Raw genomic sequence first — 23,989 nt, forward strand, 5'->3', positions numbered from 1 at the left:
CTACCAGAGCTCCTAGGTACGTATAAATTCAAGTATGTAGGTGCAGGCACATATATTCATTGAAGCCACAAATACAGGTATTATTCAGATATAACCAAACACCTTCTAACATAGGTCTTCTGGCTTTGAAGGCTTAGGATGTAATGAAGGTTTGGAAAAAAATTCTGAGTGTGTATGTTCAGGTGGTTTCTGATTTACCACGTTTTTGAGTGTGACACAACTCACAAGTGTCTGTTTTTTGGTACATCTCAGCATCAGTCATGTGAACTACATGCAATGCTGTAGCATGTAAATTGCTGTTACCATTCTCCTACCAACCCCCAAAGACAAAGAGAGGATTTATGAAGAAACGGGTAATAAACTAGAATAATAATGTAAGCAACAAAAAAAACATGAGGTATTCCATTGTGTTAGGACCAACTTACAATGGCATCATCAGAACAGAACCCTGTTGTAAGTGGGGGACTAGCTACACAGAGAATGACAACGCAAGTATGGCAAACATTAAAAACTGGTGAATCTCTGCAAAGAGGGCCAAGGAGGCCGCAGAGCAGGACATGGAGAAGAAAAAGTAAATGCTGTCATCAGGAACTTTCAATAAAATGTCACTGAAGGCCCCCCCACAAAAAAAATTGGTGAATCTAGGCAAAGGGTGTACATGAGTTCTTCTATATGGCTCTTTGGTAAGTCAACAAAAAAGGAAAAGAAAAGAATCTCATTAAAACTCATCATACAGCACAGGCGTCAAGATGAATAAAACACATTCACTTAAGATTCCGTCCTGTGAATTAAAAGGATGTATTTAACCTTTGAGAGGGGCATCGACTCCCACCCAGCAAACATCCTCGGGCAGGGAGTACTTACTTCACCGGGTTTTGTTGTCGGGCACAGCCATTTCTCCAACAACATGTCCCAGACTTTTTCCAAGTTCAGTTCATTGACTTCGGCTATTTCTCTAGCTGCCGCATGAATATCTATGATGTTCAAAGTAAAGAATCAGAAAAAGAAAAATGCAAATTTTGGACATGAGACAGCTGGCAATCGTGATGCCAGATTCCCTCAGTGAGAAGGACGAGTTTGGCCTCACCGGGGTAGCCTGTGCCCGCCGAGTCTCGGATCCTTTGACTGATGCTGGGGTGCTCGTACAGACTGACGATGAGGTGGGCGGGCTTCCCAATCGCTCGCAAGTACTCGGCGGTGTTCAGCTTGTGGGCGATGAGCACAGCTTCGGTGCCCGAGCGCCGGAACTGAATGTGAAGCTTCTTCAGCAAAGCCTCCGCTTTGTCCCGCGTTTCATCCTTTTAAGAAAAACCCAAGCCAAAGGAAAACTTGATTTGCTGAGTCTCAGCTGAGGCTAAGAATCCATGCAGATGAATGAAGGCCCGTCCCTACTTTCTCTACATGAAGCCTCCACCTTCTCTCTCACCACCGGGCATGCACAGACCCTGAAAACGCCGATCACCAGGGCAGGATGAAAAGTTGTGTGAAGCAAACACAAGTGACAGGAAAAAGCCAGAAGAAAGGGGCCCTCCCTCTTCTAGTCCAGATGTACCTGAGATGGGATATTCTGTAGCCATCTCTCAGCTAAATAAAGGCAGAATTTCAAACTAGACATTTTGAAGGAACCTAAAACAAGTAAATAAAAGATTCATAAGCAACTCTTAATCCTTTCAAGACAATGTATTTTTAGTCGAATTAGCAAGTTTATTTCTAAATCAGGAAAAATATATGCTCAGAGTCAAAAATGCCATGATCCACTAGTGTGGAAGGACACAATGGAGAAAAGGCCCACGGAGGCCCTCTCCTCGCCACCCTTCCTGCTCCCTGGATTCCGATACTCCTTCTGGAAGTTTTCCGTGTGTGCGTGTACATACTCTGCATGTGCATTTAAAAAAAATGATTTTGCTAAATACATACAACCAAAAATTTGCCAATGTATATATAAGCTGAACATTTACACCAGGTAGGGAACAATCACCCACAGGCGATCAGAAGGACAGTATTTGCACAGGAGACAGCTCAGAGGGCAGGCGTGCACAGGAAGGGAGGACACGGAAAAAGCAACCACAGGGAGGAAGTAGAAAGAGAGCTGTTACCTTGCGGGGGATTGCAATCCATGACATGAAACAGAATATATCAACTGTTGCATGGAAAATTAATTTGTTCTGTAACTTTCACCCAAATCATAATTTTTTAAAAATACAATTGCCACTGCAATCGTTTTCCAGGGAACAATTCAGTAACGTTAATCACGCGCACCGTAGTGTGTAACCATCACCACTACGCATTTCCTCAAGTTTTCATCACCCCAAACAGAAACTACTCCTTAAACAAAGCTTCCCCACTTCCCTCTTTCGTCAGTTCTGGTAACGGCCAGTAACTTGGTCTCTATCCAATTACCATTCCAGGTATTTCACTTAAGTGAAAATACAGTATTTCTCCTTTGGTGACTGAGTTATTTCATTCAGCACAATGTTTTCAAGATTCATCCATGTAACAGCACGTATCAGAACTCTGTTTCTCCCTAGCGTTGTTAGGTGTTGCCGAGTTGATTCCAATCCACAGCAACCCCAGGTACAACAGAATGAAACACTGTGGTCCCAGGTCACCCTCCCAATCACTGTGTGCGCCCATTGTTGCAGCCACTGTGTCAGTCCGTCTCACTGAGGGTCTTCCTCTTTTTTGCTGACCCTCTACTTTACTAGGAGCTCTGGTGGAGTAGTGCTTAAAGCATTTGACTGCTATCCAGAATGTTGGCAGTTCAAACCCACCAGCCACTCCACAGAAGGAAAACCAGACAATCTACTTCTGTGAAGATCTATCGCCTCGGAAACCCAGCGGGGTCACTACGAGTCGGAATCAACTTGACGGCAGTTGAGTTTGGTTTTTGGTTTTCTACTTGAACAAGCATGATTCTCTTCCCCGGGGACTGGTTCCTCCTGATAACATGTCCAAAGCACATGAGATGAAGACCTGCCATTCTTTCTTCTAAGGAGCATTCTGGCTGCACTTCTTCCAAGACAGATTTATTTGTTCTCTGGCAGTCCACGGTATATTCAGTATTCTTCGCCAGCACCATAATTCAAAACCATCAATTCTCCGGTCTTCCTTATTCATTGTCCAGCTTTCGCATGCAGACGAGCCAACTGAAAATACTATGGTTTGGGTCAGGTACACTTTAGTCCTCAAGGTGACATCTTTGTTTTTTAACACTTTACAGAAGTCTTTCACAGCTGACAAATGATTTTCTATTGTATGGATAGACCACATTTTGTTTATCTATTCATCTGATGATGGCAGGGCTTTGAATCAGCACAGAATGGTTCAGTCGTGGCCAGAACAAACAACAGCAGAGTACACATTGCATAGCAACCAAATTTCTTATTGTCAGATTTTGACCCCTTAAGAAATAGGCAGCGGTGCCCGGCTCAAGGCTGGCAGCCAACTACGGTACTTTGAATGTGTGTTGCTCTCCACACATCATCTCCTGGATGATGGACACGGGTGGGCTCTACCTTTTGGTACCGTGAATAGTGCTGCAGTGAACACAGGTGGACAAGTATCATTTTCAGTTCTACTGGGTATGTACCTAGGAGCAGAATTGCTAGGTCATATGATAACTCTGTTTAACTTTTTGAGGAACCACCAAGCTGTTTGGTGCACAATTTCACATTTCCATAAGCAATGAACAAGGGTTCCAATTTTTTCACATCTTCACCAACACTTGTTATTTTGCTTTTTTATCATGGCCATCCCACTGAGTGTAAATTTCTATCACCATGGTTTTGCTTTTATGCATACATTTAGCCCAAATGGTATACTGTTGTACAATGTGCTATTCTCACTTCATATATTTCTTAAATCTCTATAGTTTGTTTTTTTTTTTTTTTTTAACTGTGATTTGGGTGAAAGCTTACAGAGCAAATTCACTTTCCATAAAGCAGCTCACATACACTATCTCATGACACTGACTACAATTTACCACAATGCAACAGCTTCCCTCCCACTCCTCCCCATAGTTACCTCTTCCCTATGTCCTTCCCTCCATGTACTCCTGCCCCCCGAGCTGTCTCCCTGTGCATACACAGCCCTTCTATTCTCCCACAATTGATATCACCAAGGAGTGTATCTATCTAACATAAATGTTCAGCTCATATGCCCATCTTTTGTTTGGCTAGAAGTCACAGGATTGGGTTCAATTACAGACCTGACGGGTAGCTAGTGGCCATAGTCTCAGTGGTTCTACCAGGCTGTATCAGACTACCAAACCTGATCCCCCACTTTTTTTTTTTTAATGATTTTGAGTTTTATTCCACATTGTTCTCCCATTCTATCTAGGATCTCCTACATAGTCTTGGATCTCTTTTAAAATCAGCTCTATGAATACACCCTATTTTTGAAAACTGGTTTCTGACTGATGAACAGTTTTTAAATAGTTATTTTCAACTTTTGCTAAAACCAAAAATATGGCAAACAAATGCCTGGATTTGTGCAGTTGTTTGTTACATGCCGTGGAGTCGAACCCGACTCATAGCGACCCCTCCTTGGGTTACGTGCCGTCAAGTCGGTTTCAATTCATAGCAGCCCTAGAGACAACAGAATGAAACACTGGTTCATTATTCAAAGTGTCATGAATGGATATTAGGAAACACGCATCCCTTCACACTCCCACAGGCAGCCTGTATCCCTGGAACAAATGGCTGAGTCTCGCCTATTTCACCCGAGTCTGTACCATTCAGCGCTGCCACAGGTGAACACACAAGGCAAACCCATTTCAACACGACTGTGCTGCTTCTCTTGAAATATACAGAACTCTGCTGCCATCGAGTTGACTCGGAGTCATGGTGACCTCACGTGTGTCAGAGCAGAACTGTGCCCCTGGGGCTTTCAACGCCCCATCTTCTGGAAGCAGCTCACCAGAACTTTCTTCCAAAGCACCTCTGGGTGGACTCAAACCCCAAACCTTTTGGTTAGCAGCCAAGAGTTTAAGTGTTTACATCACCGGAGGACTTGAGTACAGTTTTTTAAATTATTATTTCAAAATAGAAAACAAAACAACCAACCATTCTGAGTCTGTTACAGGAAGAATTCATACCTTCTGGGATGTCCTGGGCAATGCTGATGGCAATAGCGACGGCCCACTCAGGATTCACGATAGACAGTAAGTAGGATTCAATGGTTTGAGTGATCTTGGTTATTTCCTTGGTCATCAGAGTTGAGGATTTAGCTGGTGACAACTTCAGGAGCTTTGGCTTCAGTTTTTTCTCAAAAACATGTTTGGCTGTCGACACGTATAGAGTATCCAAAGAAAACTTTAAACAGAAGAAAAGGTAGGTTGATTTGTATGTTCACTTTTATGGGTCTCACATGAAAGCAACATAGTTTTTCTACACAGGGTCGGAATTAATTATGAGTTAAGATAGTTCATGCCAAGTTTTAAGCCTAAATTACCTTCATTAATTTAGAAATTAAGAGCAACGTTGGGAAGGATTCTTCACTGAGTTCCATAGCTGGAAAGGAAACGAGGACAGCGTGATATGCTTAAGCAGAAAAAAAACAAGTTCAACTACTCACTGAAATACATAAGTTAATGAACAGCACTATATATAATAGGCAAAAGATGGACACAACCTAGGTGCCCAACAACAGAAGAATGGATAACCAAACTATGGTACACACAATAGAATACTATACAATCCTAAAGAATAACGTAGAACCTGCAAAACACAGTGTAACGTGGATGAACTTGGAGGACCTTATGTTGAATGAAATAAGTCAATCACAAAACGACAGGTATTACATTAGCCCGTTATTGTAAAAAGTCAAGGAAATGTTTATATATAGAAGGAAATTGTCTTTGTGGGTTACCGGGGGGGAGGGTAGGGGAAAGGAGGGAACACTGTTAGATAGGTAGAGACAAATACTGGTTTGGGTGAAGGGAAGGACAATGCACCAAATGTGAGTGATCAATACAGTGGCATTGAGAAAGAGGAAGAAATAGAGAGGTACATGGGAGGTACAGGCAGCAAAAACGAACCCTTTTGCACATACAGTACTGCATTGTTAGTGAAGGAGAACATGGCTATACGGATGGATAGATGAGTGGACAAGCTGAACTATTAGGTATGTCCATGCAGTGGGGAGTGTGCCCAAGACCATGTATAGGGCTGGCAGACTATGTTTCTATAAGTGTATTTGTATGTTCTGTAAGAATTCCCAGGTATATAGTAGAGCTGACAAGGGGCAAGGTTGCAGTCACTTCTTGGTCACGGCCAGCACCCAGAGGGAGCGAGGAGTTGGACCTGTGGGCTTAGGACCATGGTCGCAGGGGACATCAAGCTCAATTGACATAACATACTATACAAAAGCATTGTTCCACACCCTACTCTGGCAAGTAGCAATTGGGATCTTAAAAGCTTGCAAGAGGCCATCTACATGCAACAATGGCTCTCTCCTCATCAACAGCAGAGAAGAATGAAGAAAACCAAAGATGCATGGAAATAATTAGTCCAAGTGACTGGTACACCACACAACCCTCAGCCTATACAACTGTGAGACCAAAAGAACTAGATGGTGCCTGGCTACTACTGTCAACCACTTGGAGGGGGATCTCTGTAAGAGATCCTGGATAGAGTGGGAGAACAATGTGCAACAAAACTGAAAAAAAAAAAAAGGACCAGGTTTGCTGCTCTGATAGATCCTAGTGGAACCACTGAGACTACGGCCCCTAGCTGCCCTTTAGGTCTGGAATTGAACCCAATCCTGTGGCTTCCAGCCAAACAAAAAACAGGTACATGAGCTGAACATTTACAATAGGTAGATACACTCCTTGAAGAGATCAATTATGGGAGAATAGAAGGATTGTGTATGCACAGGGAGATAGCTTGGGGGGCAGGAGTGCATAGGAGGTAAGAACACAGGGAAGAAGTAACTATGGGGAGGAAGTGGGAAGAGAACTGTTGCATTGTGGTAAATTGTGGTCCACGTCATGAGACAAAGTGTATGTGAGCTGTTGTATGGAAAGTCAATTTGCTCTGTAAACTTTCACCAAATCACAATATATATATATATAAAGAAGAAGTTAATGAACTTACAGAGAATTTTCCAGAAGTTCTGTGCTGTGCCAAAGAATATTAAGTGAAAAGGTAGCCTGTTTTGGGCAGATGATGGCAGGGTTATCACATGCTCCAACATATACTGATATTCTAGGTCCACCGGAGGTGAGATCCTTCTGTACGACTTCAAATGTTTCAGAAGACTCAAAGCCTGCAGTAAAAGAAAAAGCACTGTCCGTGAGTGTAGCCCACAATGTAACCGTTTTAAAACTGCCTACTTCTATCAGCACAGGTTGCCATTCCTGAGACAGTGTGGTTTCCAAAAAATGATCAGAACCTTTTCTAATTTGTGTCCCCTTTATTCTCCCAAACTGTAATCAACGGTGTCCTGTTGATGGTGGGATGTTTCATAGAGTTTGGTCATTTCCTGTGCTCTTGGTGGAGTTTAAGATCTACCTCAAGGACACTTGCTTCTATTTAAACACACAGGCCGTAGACCTAAAATTAACTCTCTAGGCCCTTTAACACTCTTGTGTTTATATTTTATATTTTGGGGCTTGTTTAATGTTTTCAATCAATCCATTTTCTTCTTTAAATATTTTATTGTGTTTTTGTTAAAGTTTACACAGCAAATTAGGCTCCCATTTAACAATTTCTATACACATAGTCCAGTGACATTTGTTACATTTTCCATATTGCATGAAGTCTCATCATTTCCATTTTGGTTGTTGCATTTTCATTAATCTAGTTTCCCTGCCTGCCACCACCCCCAACCTTCCCATCTTGAATTTAGGGAAAATGTTGATCATTTGGCCTCATATAGGTAATTTTTTTTTATTTTTAAAGGAGTACAGTATGTACTCACGGGTGGTATTATTTATTTTATGAGCCAATCTGTTACTTAAATGAAAGGTGACCTCCAAGGGTGGCTTCAGTTCAAAGTTTAAAGGGAATCTCAGGGCAATAGTCTCAGGGGTTCCTCTAGTATCTACCAGTCCAATAAGTCAGGGTTGTTTTTTTTTTTAAAGATTTTGAGTTTTGTTCTACAATTTTCTCTTATTCTGTCTGAGACTATTTACTGTGCCACTGGTCAGAACGGTCAGTAGTGATAGCTAGGCACTATCTATTTCTTGTGGTCTCAGGATAGATGACATTGTGGGTTCATGCAGGCAATTAGTCCTGTAGATTGGCTTCTTTTGAGTCTTTGGTTTCCTACTTTCCCTTTTGCTACAGAGGAGTAAAGACCAATAGCTGTATCATAAACGGTCATTTACAAGCTTTTAAGACTTTTAAGATCCCAGACTCTACTTAACCAAACGAGGTTGTAGAACATAAATTTCACGGACTGTGTTGTGCTAATTGACTAAGTTGTCCCAAGAGATATGGTCCTAAGCCTTCAAACCCATTCAACAATCCTGTGAGGAGTTTGGTTACACCTGGAAAGTATTGGCAACTGTGCCCCCATGTGCTTTATTATGAATATATACACAGCACACAGACATGTATATGCATATTCCTACAGATACACCTGTTGTTGTTAGGTGCCGTCAAGTCATGTCCAACTCATGGCGACCCTATACACAGCAGAAAAAAACACAGCCCGGTCCCACGCCAGCTCCATGATCCCTGCTATATTTGAGCCCATTGCTGCAGCCACTGGGTCAATCCATCTCATTGAGGGCCTTCCCCTCTTTCGTCGACCCTCCACCTTACCAAGTATGACATCTTTCTCCAGGGAATGGTCCCTTCTGACAACATGATACACACACAAATATACGCACATATGTATTTTCCTATATACATATATGCATACTTATCTACCTATTCAACCACCCATGAATTTTTTGGTTATTACTGCTGCTATTCCAGAAACGTTTATAATATGCCATTTACCAATAATGTCCATTACTTTGATGCACTTCTTAGTCTCAGCCTTAGCCTTGGTCAAGTTGTACACACCTCACCCATTTTCTTCTAATTTTTAAAATATAGTAAGAAATGGATATAAAAGCTCCTCTAATATTCAGAAATGACTAAGAAGTTACTGAAAATACTGAGACAGCACTGAGTGAGTTCTGGACCTGCTCTTTAGCAAACAAAGTAGCATCTCACTCTGCCCCCCACAAATCTTTTTTTTCCTCTTTTCATTTTTGGCCCAAAGGCAGATAGTTTTGCCTTAATTCCTACAAATCAGTCCTTTAATGACACCACACTCCTGGAAGCAAATTTAAATCATGCCTATACAGTAAAATCGGAATTATCATAAATGATACAAACATGGATATCCTTTCACTCATGCATCCTTGTTAAAGAAAAGGGACCGAGAGTAAAGTGTGGATCCTGAAGGGAGCTCAAAGGATGGTACAGAAAGACACTGGTAACTAACACTTATGATACAAATAAGAACATAAAGACGGTTCCTTAATTTTTAATACATCTTTTATACCTGATTAATATTAATGTTGGTTATCTTCTCGTCAGCTCTTTCTATAACTTTCAGGACAACTTCAATCATTTCATAGTCATAGGGATCCAACTGTACAAAGACAAAGATATTTCAAAACTTGAGAAGACATTTCCATGATGTCTGTGGTTTTACTTAGTATGTTCATTAGTACGGATTATAAATATCAGATCTCAATGCACCGTGAGAAGACAGTTTTTAAAAAATGAACTAAAATTTTCTCACTTCTAAAATTAGTTCTATCAGGATACAATTAGTCCAAGGAACTGGTAGACCATGTGATTCTCAGCCTATATGATGATGAAGACCTAGATGGTGCCTGGCTACCACTGTCAACCACTTAGAGGGGGGCTGGTGCAGGAGATCCTGGAGAGGGTGGGAGAACGATGCAGAACAAAACCCCAAATCATTTTTAAAAAAAAAAAGAAGAACAGATTTACTGGTGTGATAGTGCCTGGTGAGACCCCTGGGACTATGGCCCCTAGCTGCTCTTCAGGTCTGGAATTGAACTCACTCCTGTGGCTTCCAGCCAAATAAAAGACAGGCATATGGGCTAAACATTTATATCAGGTAGATATACTACTTGGAGCAATCAATCATGGGAGAACAGAAGGGCAGTGTATGCACAGGGTGATAGTTCAGGAGGTGGGAGTGCATGGGAGGGAAGGACACAGGAAGAGGTAACTATAGGGAGGAAGTGGGAAGAGAGCTGTTACACTGTGGGGAATTGCAGTCGATGTCATGAGACAAAAAATGTATATAAACTGCTGTATGGAAAATGAATTTGCTCTGTAAACTTTCACCTAAATCATGATAAAAATTAAAAAGAAAAAATTAGTTCTATCAGGATAATAATGCATAAAAATTTCTCAAAGGGTATATAAAAGTGCTAAACTAGGCAATATTGTTTTAATAAAGAATGACGCTCAGGGTACTTCTGTTGTCTGTTGCTGAGTAGATTCCAACTCAAAGCGACCATACAGGACAGCGTGGAGCCGCCCCGCAGGGTTTCCAAGGCTGTAATCTTTACAGAAGCGAAGCCCAAACCAAACCCACTGACGCTGAGTCGATTCTGACTCACAGCCTCCCTGGAGGGCAAAGCAGAACTGCCCCATGCAGTTTCCAAGGCTGCAACCCTCACAAAAACAGACTTCCAGGTCTTTGCTCCCACGGAGCCACCGGTGGGTTTGAACTGCCAACCTATCAGTTAGCGGCTAAGTGTTTTACTATATAGCACCATCAGGGTTCCTTTTCAAGGTACTACAAACCTGGAGATAACAGGCATGACAAGAGTTTAAGTTTTATAAGATTTTCCTTAAGATTCTATTTCTTCCATTTATAAGGGGAAAACGAGAAAAGGAAGGAACTGACTTTTCCTTGAACGGTGTAGCTGAAATTGTGGGCTTCCGAGCAGAAAGTCCCTCGAAGGTTTTCCTTCTAGCTCTGGCCATACATTACAATACAAGGATGAACTGAGTGGTGCTTATACACACTCACAAAAGGAAAAGAGGCACTTTTTCATTTACACCTTTCTCTCTAGTTTGATAATGTTTCAAAGAATGGATGGATCCTGTTTCCAAAAATCCAAGGGAAAAAAAAAACGGGGGCTATTTTTATTCACGTTGTTCTTTACTTCTGCCCACGCACCATTACCTTTTTCCACTTTTATGCCAACCAGAGTTACATGCCTAACAACACTGCACAAAATGGGAAGACGACCTACAGTGCCTGGAAACTCTGGGCAAGTCTGTGATTTATGGCTGAATGACAGGCAGAATATAAAACCAAAGCATTTCTGATCACCTTATTATATTATTTACAACAACCATTTGTAATATTTAAGAGTTGGAAGCCATCAGCCACCAAAGGACCAGTTAAACACTTCATCCTTATAAAGGGCTATCACACAGACAAGAAATATGAGGAAGACCTACGTGTACTAACAATGAAAGCTGTATTGCTAATTAATCTTCTGCCCATCGTCATCTACAGCCAAAGCAGCTTTTATCCTAATATTCCAATTCTCAGAAGTTCTCTTAAAAGAAAAAAATCAATCAAGAGTGTAAGAATGTATGTACAAAGATGTTCACTCTAAAAATTCGCAGTGAAATAGTAATTTATAATAAAGTTTACAAACAATGTTAGTGCCCGTCCACAAGAGCTGGTTAAATACAGGACATTTCTTCCCGCACGCAGTGGGACAGAGATGCAGCTGGCACAAACAAGGCGGGTGCGTGTGTTGTCCTGTCATAACATCCACCGGGGAGCACATGTGCTGTAGGATCTCCACCACATTACTGACGTTTCTATCTCTGGGGAACGGGGTCACTGGAAATTTACACTTTCTTATTTACACCTTTTCTTCTAGTTTGATCATGTTTCAAAGAATGGATGGATTCTATTTCCAAATATCCAGGGGGAAAAAGGGGGGGGGGCTATTTTCATTTTTGGGGGGAGAAAAAAGCAAGAAAGGAAAATGGTTGTGTTAACAATAAAGAAATCTAAAATTATTTCAAAATTAATGTTTATAAAAAATATAAGACTTAAATTTTCAGTATGTGAGCACACGCATCTGTTGACTGAGCACGGGAGGGATATGTACGATGACTGGCCTCTTCATTTACCATTCACCTACTTTGTGCAGGATTCCACTGAGGCTGATGACCAAATCTTTCGTGCTCGTCAGTAACGGGACCATCTCCACAGCTTTGGCCAGGAGCTTGGGGTGCTGCTCCCTTGCAAACTCCGCAGCTGCCGCTCCTTGGCCGTGGCTTGTGTCAGTGTGGTGCAGCAGCGTCTCGATGAACAGCTGAAGGGCTGCGTCACAGTCCAGCTGGAATGTACTGCAGGGAGCTTCTAGTCACACACATCACCCCACACGCACGCCCCTCAACAGAGCACCCCACCAAGAACCTAGGCACGAGTCTGAAATTCTGAAATTCTACCTCGCCTTGTCCACCCTCATGACCTGCTGTCATCCCAGCTACTTACTACCTTTTGAAAATCAGATCTTATTCTTGAAAGATGTATAAACTGGCAGGAAAATGGAGAGAAATTTGTAATAAAATATTAAATACTTGTGTTCTTTGCTGCAGAAATTCTACATTCAGGAATTTCACAGAAGTACACAAGGATACACTGATATCCATGGCAGCAACTATTGACGATAGAAAGGAAAGCTTGAAACATACCCTTTTAAAGCCATTCTCTGGTATTCTCAAGGGCATTTAAATGAACTGCCAGGAAGGGGCCCAGGAATATATATTTTTAATCAAGTACCCTAGCTGAGGCTTATAATACAGCAGGTTCGGAAAACAAGAAGCAGTAAATTAAAAAAGTGACATCATAAAAGAGTTAAAAAGGCTTTGGACTTACTCAGTTTAGAGGTGACCCAAAGAAAATACCAGTGCCTATGGGCCATGTGTGATAATTATGTATATGACAGTGTTGTTGCTGTGAGGATTACCAGTTTGTTAAGCTAGTAATAAAAACACCACTAAAGTTTCAAGAATTACCTGCAATACTCCAGAATGAGGCTTGTGTCCATATCTATATTCTCCACAAGAGCTTTAATGAGGTCTTTCTTGGTTAGAAAATGTTGTCTGAAAGCTGGCTGAAAAGAAATCTAGAAATGGAGGAAAAAAAAAAAAAACAACCCACAAATAATGTATTACACTGAAATGTGAGAGAATAAAGGGACTATTGTGACATGTCTTTTATTATACTCCTTCTTTTAAATAAATAACATTTTTCTATAGCTCATCCAACTTTTATAGGAGCATGGTAGCACAGTGGTTAAAGCACTCAGCTGTGAACCGAAAGGTCAGTGATTTGAAACAGAGAGCTGCTCCGCGGGAGAAAGATGTAGCAGTCTGCTTCCGTAAATATTTATAGCCTAGAGCTCTGGTAGCATAGTGGCTAAAGCACTTGACTGCTAAGCAGAAGGCTGGCGGTTCAAACTCACCAGCCACTCCTCGGAAGGAAGGTTGGGCAATCCTACTTCCGTAGTGATACTGCCTCGGAAACCCAAGGAGGGGTCGCTATGAGTCGGGGCTGACTCGACGGCACATAACAACAACAACAACAAAATCCTATGGGACACTTCTACACTGTCTTGTTGGGTCACTATGAGTCAGAATCAACTCAGCAGCCATGGGTCTGGTTTTTTGCTTTTTCAATCCAACTGTAATCTTATCACACGATCCAACTCAACCAACATTCTGAGATTTCAGGAATATTTCACTGTGGGTCAAAAATTCCCTCTTACCCATGCTTAACCCTTGCCTCTTCATCTGTAAAGTCTGACTGTTAGTGACAGAGGGACATCAGTCCTGTGACTACATAGGAACCAGGCTTCACAACATACACCATTGTTGAAATTCTGCAATGGTTATATTCAATTTTTACACTGATGATAGGTAAGAGCTAAAGAAAACAGAGTTGTTGTTTTTTTTAAAGTAAAAAGTAAGGACCACTCCCTTTTCTTTTCTATAATTGGAGTTTTTAAAGTTTGGAATACCTGTCTGAATGTTTTAATACTATCTTTGAGCAAATAACAGCAGCAGAAAACAAAAGTATGAGACTAAAGGCTAGGCCTGAAGTCGAATAAATGTCAGTTCCTCCATACATGTGTATGCAGCTTCTCCTAGGGTGGTAACTTGTGTGTTGCTATGATACTGGAGATCATTAAAATACCAGCAGGGTCACCCATGGCAGAAAAAAAAATAAAGTCTGAACAAATAGCACAAACCTTCTCAAATGGGTTTCAGGGGAGGGTCCCGATGAAGACTAGGCAGAGAGGCCTGGTGATCAACTCCCCGAGAGGAGCCCATCAGCCAATGAAAACCCTGTGGACCACGACACAACACTGTCTGCGCCAGTGCTGGAGGATAAGCCTCCGAGTCGGAAAACTCTCCAAGTACATAGTGTCTGCAACAACGGCCTCAAACACACCAACAGTCACAAAGACAGTATCGGGCGAGGCAACGCTTTGTGCTGTGGGACATGGGGTCAACATGAGTCTGAGCCAACTCAGTGGCAACTAACAAGTTACGTGTGTGTGTGTGTCTGTGTGAGTGTGAGAAAGCTACGCAGACGAAAATGTCAAGTGTCTTTTTATTTCCTTAAAAATACACAAAGAGGGAAACAAGGCCCTTTTTTTGTGAAAGTACCAGGTGTATAGGTCATCCAGCCACAATTTATGAGTCAGCATATGGCTACATGCTCTCTCCGAAGTAAAGGAAAATGAGGTCTGTTTTAAATTTTTCCATTGGATAGGCAGTGGAATTGATGAAACCTCATAGCAGCTCAGAGGATACTCACCCCAAGTTTGCCGAGACGGACACCCCACTGGGCATCGGTGCTGAGTTCACAGAACTTAAGCTCCATTTCTCTTTCCTGGTAGAGCCTGGCCAGCTGAGAGCCCACCAGAGATATTGCCTAAGAATTAAAAAATCATTAAGATAGAATTAAAATTCAGTTGCAAGGTCTTCTAATACCTTTTAGATGAAACCCAACAATAAAAATCATAACCTTTCTTTGTGATAAAAGTGTGGCCCCTTACGCTTTGCTTCACACACAGTCATTACTCTTACACAATCGTTAGGTAATCTGGCTTTTCATATGAGGCCATACCTACAATCTGGCTGTCCTTCATAAGAAAAGGCCAAGTTTTAATTATCCTGCAAACAAACCTCCCACGAAAGGCAAACTTTAAAATACATGAGTGTGCATATGACTCAGGTTTTATGGCTTTGCACACACAGATTTTTTAAAAGAAAAAGCATCAGTAACTCTTTGGGGGAGCAAAGCTTACGACATACATGTATGTTCACCACAATGTCACTAGTCAGGGAAAAGCTAGTAGAAATATATTAAATCCTAAAAACCTAATGGCAAAGCAATTCATTTCTTCCCCCAAACCTTCCACATTTCCTCCTCAAGAACTGAAGGCACGCTTCCTTTGGTCATACCAGAATCTTGTCATAATTCTGCCACGCTTTGTCTACGAGCTTCCAGAGGTTTTCAAACACTTCCTTCTGGGGTAAGAGAGTGCAGTAACCCAGTGCCAAGTCCAGATCCACCAGCCGACAGTTGAACACCTACAGGAGTGAAGCACTAGAAGTAAATTCTCCACAATCCAAACCGCGTTGAGTACCTAGAGGGCTAGTCGTCACTACACTTAATTATAGACCTGCTGCGGACTGAGTGATGTTACAAACCCTAAACCGATCCAATGCATGTGATAAGGCTGGGAACAGGACTCTCTTCTTTGTGTTAATGAGCCATATCGGCACAGGGTGTGTCTTAAGCCAGTCCTCTCTGAGACGTACAAGAGCAGATCAAGCACAGAGAAGGAAGCAGAAACACACAGAGGGGAAGAAAGATGCCACAAGAAGACTCTCAGAAACCGGGGGACAGAAGCGGAAAAGAGACAAGGACCTTCCACCAGAGCCGACAGAGACTGCCCCTAGAGTTGGTGCCCTGAATTCGGGCTTCTAACTTTCTAAACAGTCAGAGAATAAATTTCTGTTCGTGAAAGCCACCTTGTTATAGCAGCACTAGGAAACTCAGACAAAACACTATGAATGAACCAGCATTGCATGGAATATGATGTCCAGTAACATAGCTCTGACTTGTATCGTTTTTATTTATTTTGCTTGTGTTGCTGTTGAGAACATACATAGCAGAACACACATCAAGTCAACTGTTTCTCCACACACCATTCGGTGATTCCATTCTCGGAGCTGTGCAATCAAGCACCTTTTCTGAGTTGTGATTCCCCAATGAGCACGAACTCACTGGCCTCTAAGGGTCCCACTAACCTTTCCAGTTGCTGTTGTCAGTTTGGTCCCATACGGATGGTACTTTACAAGAGTGCAATGCTCAAAGCAGAACTTTTACTTATTTTAGTAACTATTTAAGCTAAACTATTGTTTGGTTTTAAGACTTCAGAGGATGTTGTTGGTTTAAGGTCTGTTTGTGTGACATTATTGTTATCATAAATTGAAGGATAGCGACTCTAAAAGTTCTATAGGGCACAGAACCCTTATTGTCTTCTCGCCCGCGTGTCTACTTCACCCCTTCTCTTCAAATCTGCAACATCCTCCTCCCCCTCCTCACTCTGAGCTAATGACCTCACTTTTTACATCACTGAGAAATCAACCAGAAGACAGCTCCCTCTTCCTCCCACCACCAAGTCCAGCAGGCCACCTGCACCTGACCTCAGATGCTCTGCTTTCCCTCCTGTCACAATCAACTGGCCTTGCCTCACTAAGGCCAACACTTCTACCTGCTCGTTGGATCCCACCCTCTCTCATCTACTCCAAGATTTTACTCCTGCAAAGCCCTCTCTCACTCTTGGTAAATTCCCCCCCAACTCCGGAGGTTCAAGATCTCTGGGTAGTGCAAACGGTTTGTGCTTGACAAACCGTTGTGTGTTTGTACCACAAGGTTGGTGGTTCAATCCCAGCATCAGCAGCATGGAAGAAAAGCCTGGTTATCTGCTTCCATAAAATTAGAGCCAAGAAAACCCTATGGAGCTTAGTTAGCTCTGCTCTGTAACACATGGGGTCACCATGAGTCAGAATTAACTTGATAGCAATAGTTTTTTTTTTTCTTTTGGTTTTATGTTGATTCAATACTGTATCTCCCATCTTTAAAACAAAATCTCTGAACATCTTCTGTTACTAGCCTGTTCCCCTTTAAAGCACAGGCATACCTCAAAGATAGTGCAGGTTCCATTTGAGACCACTGCAGTAAAGCAACTATTGCAATAAAGCGAGTCACACAAATTTTTTGGTTTCTCAGTGCATGTAAGTTATGCTTATACTATACTGCAGTCTATTAAGTATGCAATGGCATAATGAAAAGGTCTGAATTATTGTGAGCGTGACCAAAATGGGACACAGAGACACAAAGTAAGCACATGTTGTTGGAAAAACGCCACCGACAGACTTGCTCGATGGAGGGCTGCTGCAAACCTTTAATTTGTAAAAGACATACCATTTGCAAAGTGCAATAAAGCCTGGGCTGCAAAATACTCTCATCCTGTAGTGTCTCTTGTTCGCAGTCCAAACAGGTTCTCCCACAACCCAGACTGTTCTGAGAGTCAGGAATGACCCCCTGGCCAAACTCAACGGTCATTTTTCAGTCCTCACCTTCCTGGAACTACCAGTGTTTTTGCTACATACTTGATCGCTCCTTTGTCACACTCTCTGCACTAAACTCCAGGACACCAGACTCTCCCGGGTTCTCCTCCCAACTGGCCTCTCTTCTTTCACTCCTGAAGGGCTAGTGTCCATTTCCACACAGTTCTGGAGTGATCTTTTAAACAAGTCAATCACTCTTTGCTCAAAATCCTCCAGTGATTTCTCACTACCTTTAGGATCAAGTCACCTTGGCCTATGAGGCCCTGGCAGGATCCAGGCCTCACCTATCTCTGACTGTTACCTCCTACCACTCTCCCTCTCACTCCATGTCCTCCAGCCAGGCGGGTCTTCTTGACAAGGACACGTCTGGTCAGGGCCTTGGCTCCTGGGGTTCCTCGCATCTGGAAGGTTCTTTCCTCAGATTTCCACTGTCATCCCTTCAGTCACTCAGGACCCTGCTCACAGGCCATCTCCTCAGGGACACCATCTTTGAACACCTCGTCTAAAATAGCCTTCTTTCTATCTGCACCAATTTCTGTATTTTCTCATCCTGTTTTATTTTTCTTCACAGCACCTATCACTACGTGTGCGATATTATTTATTGATTTATGTTCTTGTTTATTTTAGAATGCAAAGTCCATGGAAAAAAAGCATTTTTGTCCTGTTCACTGCTACATGCTAAGGGCTAAAAACAATATCTGACATACAATAGATGCTCAAAAGTTATTGGTGAATGAATAAACTTAACATCTGGGGCTTAGCAATAACTGAAATAAGAATAGAGCAGTGATCTGTTTGATGCAAGACTCATGATTAATAACATCTTCTGATGTGCACGAGTATCCAAGGACAAAATGTGGAATCGTAGTTAAAGTCAGTATTCTCTAGACACTGAAAATACAAAAAGAAGTTGGAAGAAAATTCTAGAAAATCTGCACATAGTGCTAAAAATTTCCTATGGAGCAGAGGAAAAGAGACAAGATCTAGAAAACTATAAGGAGAGATGCAGAATGCTATCACCAGGCACTGACATCATTTTTCACTGTGCATAGTGAAAGCTGGTCCTAGATCTAAAGAGACTACAGAGATGCTTCACAGGTCAACAGACTTTTTCTTAAGCAGCTAAATAATGATATTTTAGACTTGTAGGCCATATATTTTCTGTCACAAGTACCCATCTTTGTCTTTGTAGTGTGAAAGTAATCATAGACAATACATAAATGAATGGTTGCGACTGTATGCCAATAAAACTTTATTTACAAAAACTAGTGGCTGGCTGGTTGGTTGACCCCTGCATTACACAATCCTCAGACCGTATCTTGTACTGGAAGGGAAAGTATGCTATAAAAGACATTATCCAGTCAGCAGATAAAATTGGAATATGCATAGCAAATTAATGTAAGTTTTGTATCATTGTTACATTTATGAAGCTGAAGCCTGTACTGTGGTTATATAACACAATATTCTTACCCTTAGGGAATGAATACTGAAACACTCGGGGTAAAGAGCCAAAGTGTATGTTACTCTAAATGGTCAGAAAACAATAACAGAATATCAAATGACTGAGAGAGACAGAGAGAGAAAGGAAAAGCGTAAGGCAGTAAATGATAATGCCATCATGAACCTCGGCAAAGGGGGAACAACAATTTTTTTGCTAGTCTAACAAATTCTCTGAAACTTTGAAATTATTTCTAAATTAAAAAAAAAGGCTGACAAATGGCAACTAAACTGCCCAATGCATCGAAAGTCTACCGTCCTGTTTTGGGTGCCACTGAGTGAACCCAGCTCATAGTGACTCCATGTGACAGAGTAGAACTGCCCCACAGGGCTTCCTGGGTGGTAATCTTTACAGGAAAAGACTGCCACGTCTTTTCCCCTGGGGGGCCAATGCTGGCTTTGAACCGCCAGCCTTTCAGTTAGAAGCCGTGTGCTCCACTATTGTGCTCTCAGAGCTCCTTAAAAGTCTATTAGAATCTCTTTAAAATTTTAAACTATAGGAAAAGTAGGATTTTTGGATTAGAAATCCTGGAATAAAAATATATTACATATGGGGAGGAAGTGGGAGGGGAGCTGCTGCATTGTAAATTTTGGTCAATGACATGAGACAAAGTATATGTGAACTGCTGTATGAAAAGTGAATTTACTCTAAATCTTCACCCAAATCCTAAAAAAAATATATATATATATTTTCACATCATGAATTCATATTCACAATATATATATATAACAGCTAGGATCACTGGAATGCTTTAATAAAAAAATTAAAAAAAAAAAAAAAAAAAAAAATCAGGGGATGGAAGTAGAAAAGGTTGATTACCATTAGTTCTTCAACAGAATTAATCAACTACCCTAATGAAAGGACATAAACAACGATTAGCAATTTAGTACACAGATTCTTAAAGTTCTTGAACAGAACATCACTGCTTGAATGATCGGATGCACCGTTGACAGGTCAAAGACAATTCACCAAGACCAAATACTCACTTTGTGTAACAGAGTTGCAGCATTTCCCCTGATAAACATAACAGCTTTTTCTTTCAATTCTGCAACAACACTCCGGGATTTAACCAGTGCGGTTTCTCCAAACAACTGTTTAAAAAAAAAAAAAAAGCATCTTTAGGTCCATTTTTCTGTGTCATTTGAAAACATTTCTTACATATTAAGGAAATTTAAAAATGCCTCACTCTAAGTTAAAAGGACTGGTATTAATCTGCAGTGACAGAAAGTGAAGACGGGGAAACAGTGACTGGGAAGCGGCAGAAAGGAACCTTTTAAACTCTGTTTTGGAGGTGATAACAAGATGTCTACATCGGTGGGGACACTTAAAATGTGCATTTTATGTCCAAAATTTGTACCTCGATAAACTGGATTTAAAACAGTTTAATAAACATCAAGAGGAATAGAAATGAACGCAACCCCCAGCAGCCCAGCTTCTTCCTAAGACACAGGGTAGCTTGTCTTCTAAAGCCTTTTTCTTGTACTTTACTTTTGTTGTGTTGAGAGTGTACCCAGAACAACGCGCGTCGATTCAATAATTTCTCCACGTACAGTTCAGTGACAGCGATGACCTTTGAACTGTGCAACCGCTGTCACCCTCCTTTTCGGAGCAGTTCTTCCCTCATTAACACCAACTCACTGCCCTTAAGGCCCGTCTCATCCTTCAAGCTGCTGCTGTCCATGTGATCCCACACACAGAGATCTTAAAAAAGCACAACGCTCAGGGCGAATAGTTTCACAAGTTAAGCTAAACTACCGTTTGATTCGAAGAAGACTTCAGGAGATATTTTTGGTTTACTTCCAAAGGAAAAAAAAAGGAAACCCACTGCCATGGAGTCAATTCCGACTCATAGCAACCCCTACTGCGTCTCCAAGGCTGTAAATCTTTATGGAAACAGACTGACTCATCTTCTTCCCACAGAGCAGCTGGTTGGTTTGAACCACCTAACCTTCAGGATAGCATCCAAACGCCCTATCCACTAACGCAATGCAACCACTGCCATGAAGTCACATCCGTCTCATAGCGACCCTCTTTGGGTCTCCGAGGTTACTGCTACAGAAGCAGATTGCCCAACCTTCCTTCCAAGGAGTGGCTGGTGGGTTGGAACCACCAACCTTCTGGTTAGCAGTCAAGTGCCTTAGGCACTACGCCACCAGAGCTCCTCCTTATCCACTGTTGGTGTTGTTATGTGCCGTCGAGTCGGCCCCGACTCATAGCGACCCCTCCTTGGGTTTCCGAGGCAGTATCACTATGGAAGTAGGATTGCCCAACCTTCCTTCCGAGGAGTGGCTGGTGGGTTTGAACCGCCAGCCGTCTGGTTAGCAGGCACGTGTCTTAGCCACTATGCTACCGCTAGAGGCTTTTAAATGATTCTGTCAATTCAGAAAATAACGATAGTACTTTGTGCTACAATGAAACAAAAAGCAGACATATATATATATTTGACCTAATGTGGTATACTCAAAATTGCACTGCTATTAAGACCTAACTTAATATTTCAGCTCTACCACTTACAACTTGAAGCTTTGGGTAACTTATTTTACCTCCCTGAATCTAAGTCTCCTCATTGGGAAAATGGAGACTCACAGGTGCTTGTAAAGATCTGAGAATGAAAATGTGTGCAAACACCCTGGACCTCACCTGAATCTTAGGAGACGCCCACAAAGATCTGTTAAGTCTGACAAATCCTCAATCTCTTGATACACAGCCCAGATATGAAAAGGTAGACTCCAAATTGCTTAGTTTGGCAATTATTTTGTATCAGTATTTGTTCAAAGTCAAAGTGTCTGTTTTCACAACTATACCTTTTCACTCAAACTGTCATTCATGAAGTTTGACACTGAGTGCTGCAGACAGGTGCCAAACGAACTGATGACGAATCGGAGAGCCAGCTCCCATTGGCTGGATTCCTGAAGGCTCTGAAGCAGGGCAGAGATGGAGTTTATGATTGGCAGAATGAGGCAATCTCCTGGGAAATGATCAAAGGACACCGAGTGAAAGTATTTTGAGATTTTTTTTTTTAATGAAGAAATATTACTAGAAATTGTTTTCAGGGATAGCGTACATTGTCAATGCAGGTAGTCATCTGAGGATCTGTTATCAATGTGAGTTAATATAAGGCTTGATTTGAATCAAGATAATCAGGTACATTTACTGCACTTTGCTTATTGTAACTGAGACGCTTCAATCACTACTAGGTGCTGTTGAGCAGACTCTAACTCCAGGAGACCCTGTGTACAGAGGAGCACTGTGCGCCGTGGGGTTTGCAAGGCTGTGACTCTGTGGAAGCCGATCGCCAGGCCTGTGTTCCCAGGTGCCTCCGGATGGGTTTGAACCACCAACCTTTCAGTTAGCAGTCAAGTGTTCAACCATGTGTACCACCCAGGGGCTCCCTTCAATAAATGGCTGATGAAATCATGTTCCCATTTGAAAAACCACAATTTGTGAAAAGGTCCACAAATGGGAACACTAGAAACCAAAGGACACCGCCTCCTGACCCTCTGGAAGAATAACAACACACTGAGTATTACAGCAGGGGCATTAGGTCAGATTCCTATTCACAATTTCAGGGAATTTCCATATTTGCATATTTACAAAATCTGAACACGGTGCTGTACATGTCTCATGCTGAATACCTTCACTGGATGAGCAGTATGGCAAACTTGCAGAATCCAAGGGGTGTCGCTTGCTTTCTACAAGAGAAAATAAAATTATGTAACACCAAAGAACTCTCTTAGAAAGCATATACATGCAGAGGTATTTAAATACTGTGCTATCATGTAAGAATGTTGTTAGGTAAACCACTCCTTTAAAAGAAAGTATTTTCAGCCAAGCTCATTAATCCTTTTGCACCACCCAGGGACACCAAGTAAAATACACAGAAGGAAAAATGCCCAGAGAAACGTACAATGTGGTAAATTTTCACAAGCTGAATGTACCCAAGTAGCAGCATCCAGGGCAAGGGAGAGAGTATGACCATGACCTCAGAAGCCCCCCTCCCGCCCCTCCAGTCTTCACCTGCCTCCTACCCTCCAGGTAACCCCCCTGCCTTCTAGCAGCACAGCTTAGTTTAGCCTGTGTGTAGACTTTCTGTAAATGGCACGGGCCAGCACACATTCTCGTGTGTCTGGCTGCTTTTGCTCAACATTACCCCTGGGATATTCATCCCTATCATCACACGCAGTTCCAGTGCCAGGCCTCTACATGTTAAACTTCCACATGGCAGAAATACATGCAAAATAACACCACCAATGACACTTACCAGTTAGAGGCATCAGGGAAGAAATCAGTTCATAAACAACAGGCAGCACCATCTGTGACTCAAGGACAATTCCATCTTCATTGAAGAAGTCGCTGTAAGACCACTCCTCATAGGGATCTCTGTGTGTTCCAAAAGCAGTCTACATACCAAGTCACAGAGAAAAGACACAAGTCAGCACAGTGCTGAGGGGCACCGTCCTCACCTTGCTGAACCACACCAGGCCAAACGCAGTTCTGATGGTCAACTACAACTATGTCGTTGGTTTCTTCTGGATTAAAGCTTATAATAACACCTTTTTAAATTAAACTGCTACCCTAAGTTAAGAACCAGGTGCAGTGAGCCCTTGCTGGAGGTCCAATGTTACAAGAGTGTGGTGTAGTAAATTATTTAGTGTGGCTTTTCTACCCATAAGTCTTTGTAAACTCCAAGGTGGGATTTTCTATGAGCAACTGAGGAGCTCCTGATTGCTGAAGTTGTCCACCTGGAGTATTTCTGTTGGGAGTGGCACAAAACAGTGTTCTGGGAGGTGCCCACTCTCTCTCAGGTGCTTAGAGTTCTGAT

The 23,989-nt window shown here is 42.0% G+C and overlaps 1 protein-coding gene across 1 annotated transcript in view; it reads right to left on the reverse strand.

The window, feature by feature from the left end:
* Window positions 1–23,989, reverse strand: part of KNTC1 (kinetochore associated 1) — a 78,041-nt gene that overhangs the window by 18,946 nt on the left and 35,106 nt on the right. The window contains exons 36-50 of the mRNA XM_007938135.2: window positions 23,429–23,567; window positions 22,803–22,859; window positions 21,972–22,135; window positions 20,154–20,258; window positions 15,492–15,620; window positions 14,842–14,958; window positions 13,035–13,144; window positions 12,155–12,362; window positions 9,502–9,591; window positions 7,095–7,266; window positions 5,452–5,510; window positions 5,096–5,312; window positions 1,553–1,626; window positions 1,088–1,298; window positions 865–974 (exon numbers count right to left, since the gene is read on the reverse strand). Of these exons, the coding sequence (XP_007936326.1) occupies window positions 865–974; window positions 1,088–1,298; window positions 1,553–1,626; window positions 5,096–5,312; window positions 5,452–5,510; window positions 7,095–7,266; window positions 9,502–9,591; window positions 12,155–12,362; window positions 13,035–13,144; window positions 14,842–14,958; window positions 15,492–15,620; window positions 20,154–20,258; window positions 21,972–22,135; window positions 22,803–22,859; window positions 23,429–23,567 (1,962 nt within the window). The remainder of the gene's footprint in view (window positions 1–864; window positions 975–1,087; window positions 1,299–1,552; window positions 1,627–5,095; window positions 5,313–5,451; window positions 5,511–7,094; window positions 7,267–9,501; window positions 9,592–12,154; window positions 12,363–13,034; window positions 13,145–14,841; window positions 14,959–15,491; window positions 15,621–20,153; window positions 20,259–21,971; window positions 22,136–22,802; window positions 22,860–23,428; window positions 23,568–23,989) is intronic.

This window comes from Orycteropus afer, unplaced genomic scaffold (genome assembly GCF_000298275.1).
Source record: "Orycteropus afer afer isolate SDZICR_OR568_19922 unplaced genomic scaffold, OryAfe1.0 scaffold00048, whole genome shotgun sequence".
NCBI classification, from domain to species: domain Eukaryota; kingdom Metazoa; phylum Chordata; class Mammalia; order Tubulidentata; family Orycteropodidae; genus Orycteropus; species Orycteropus afer.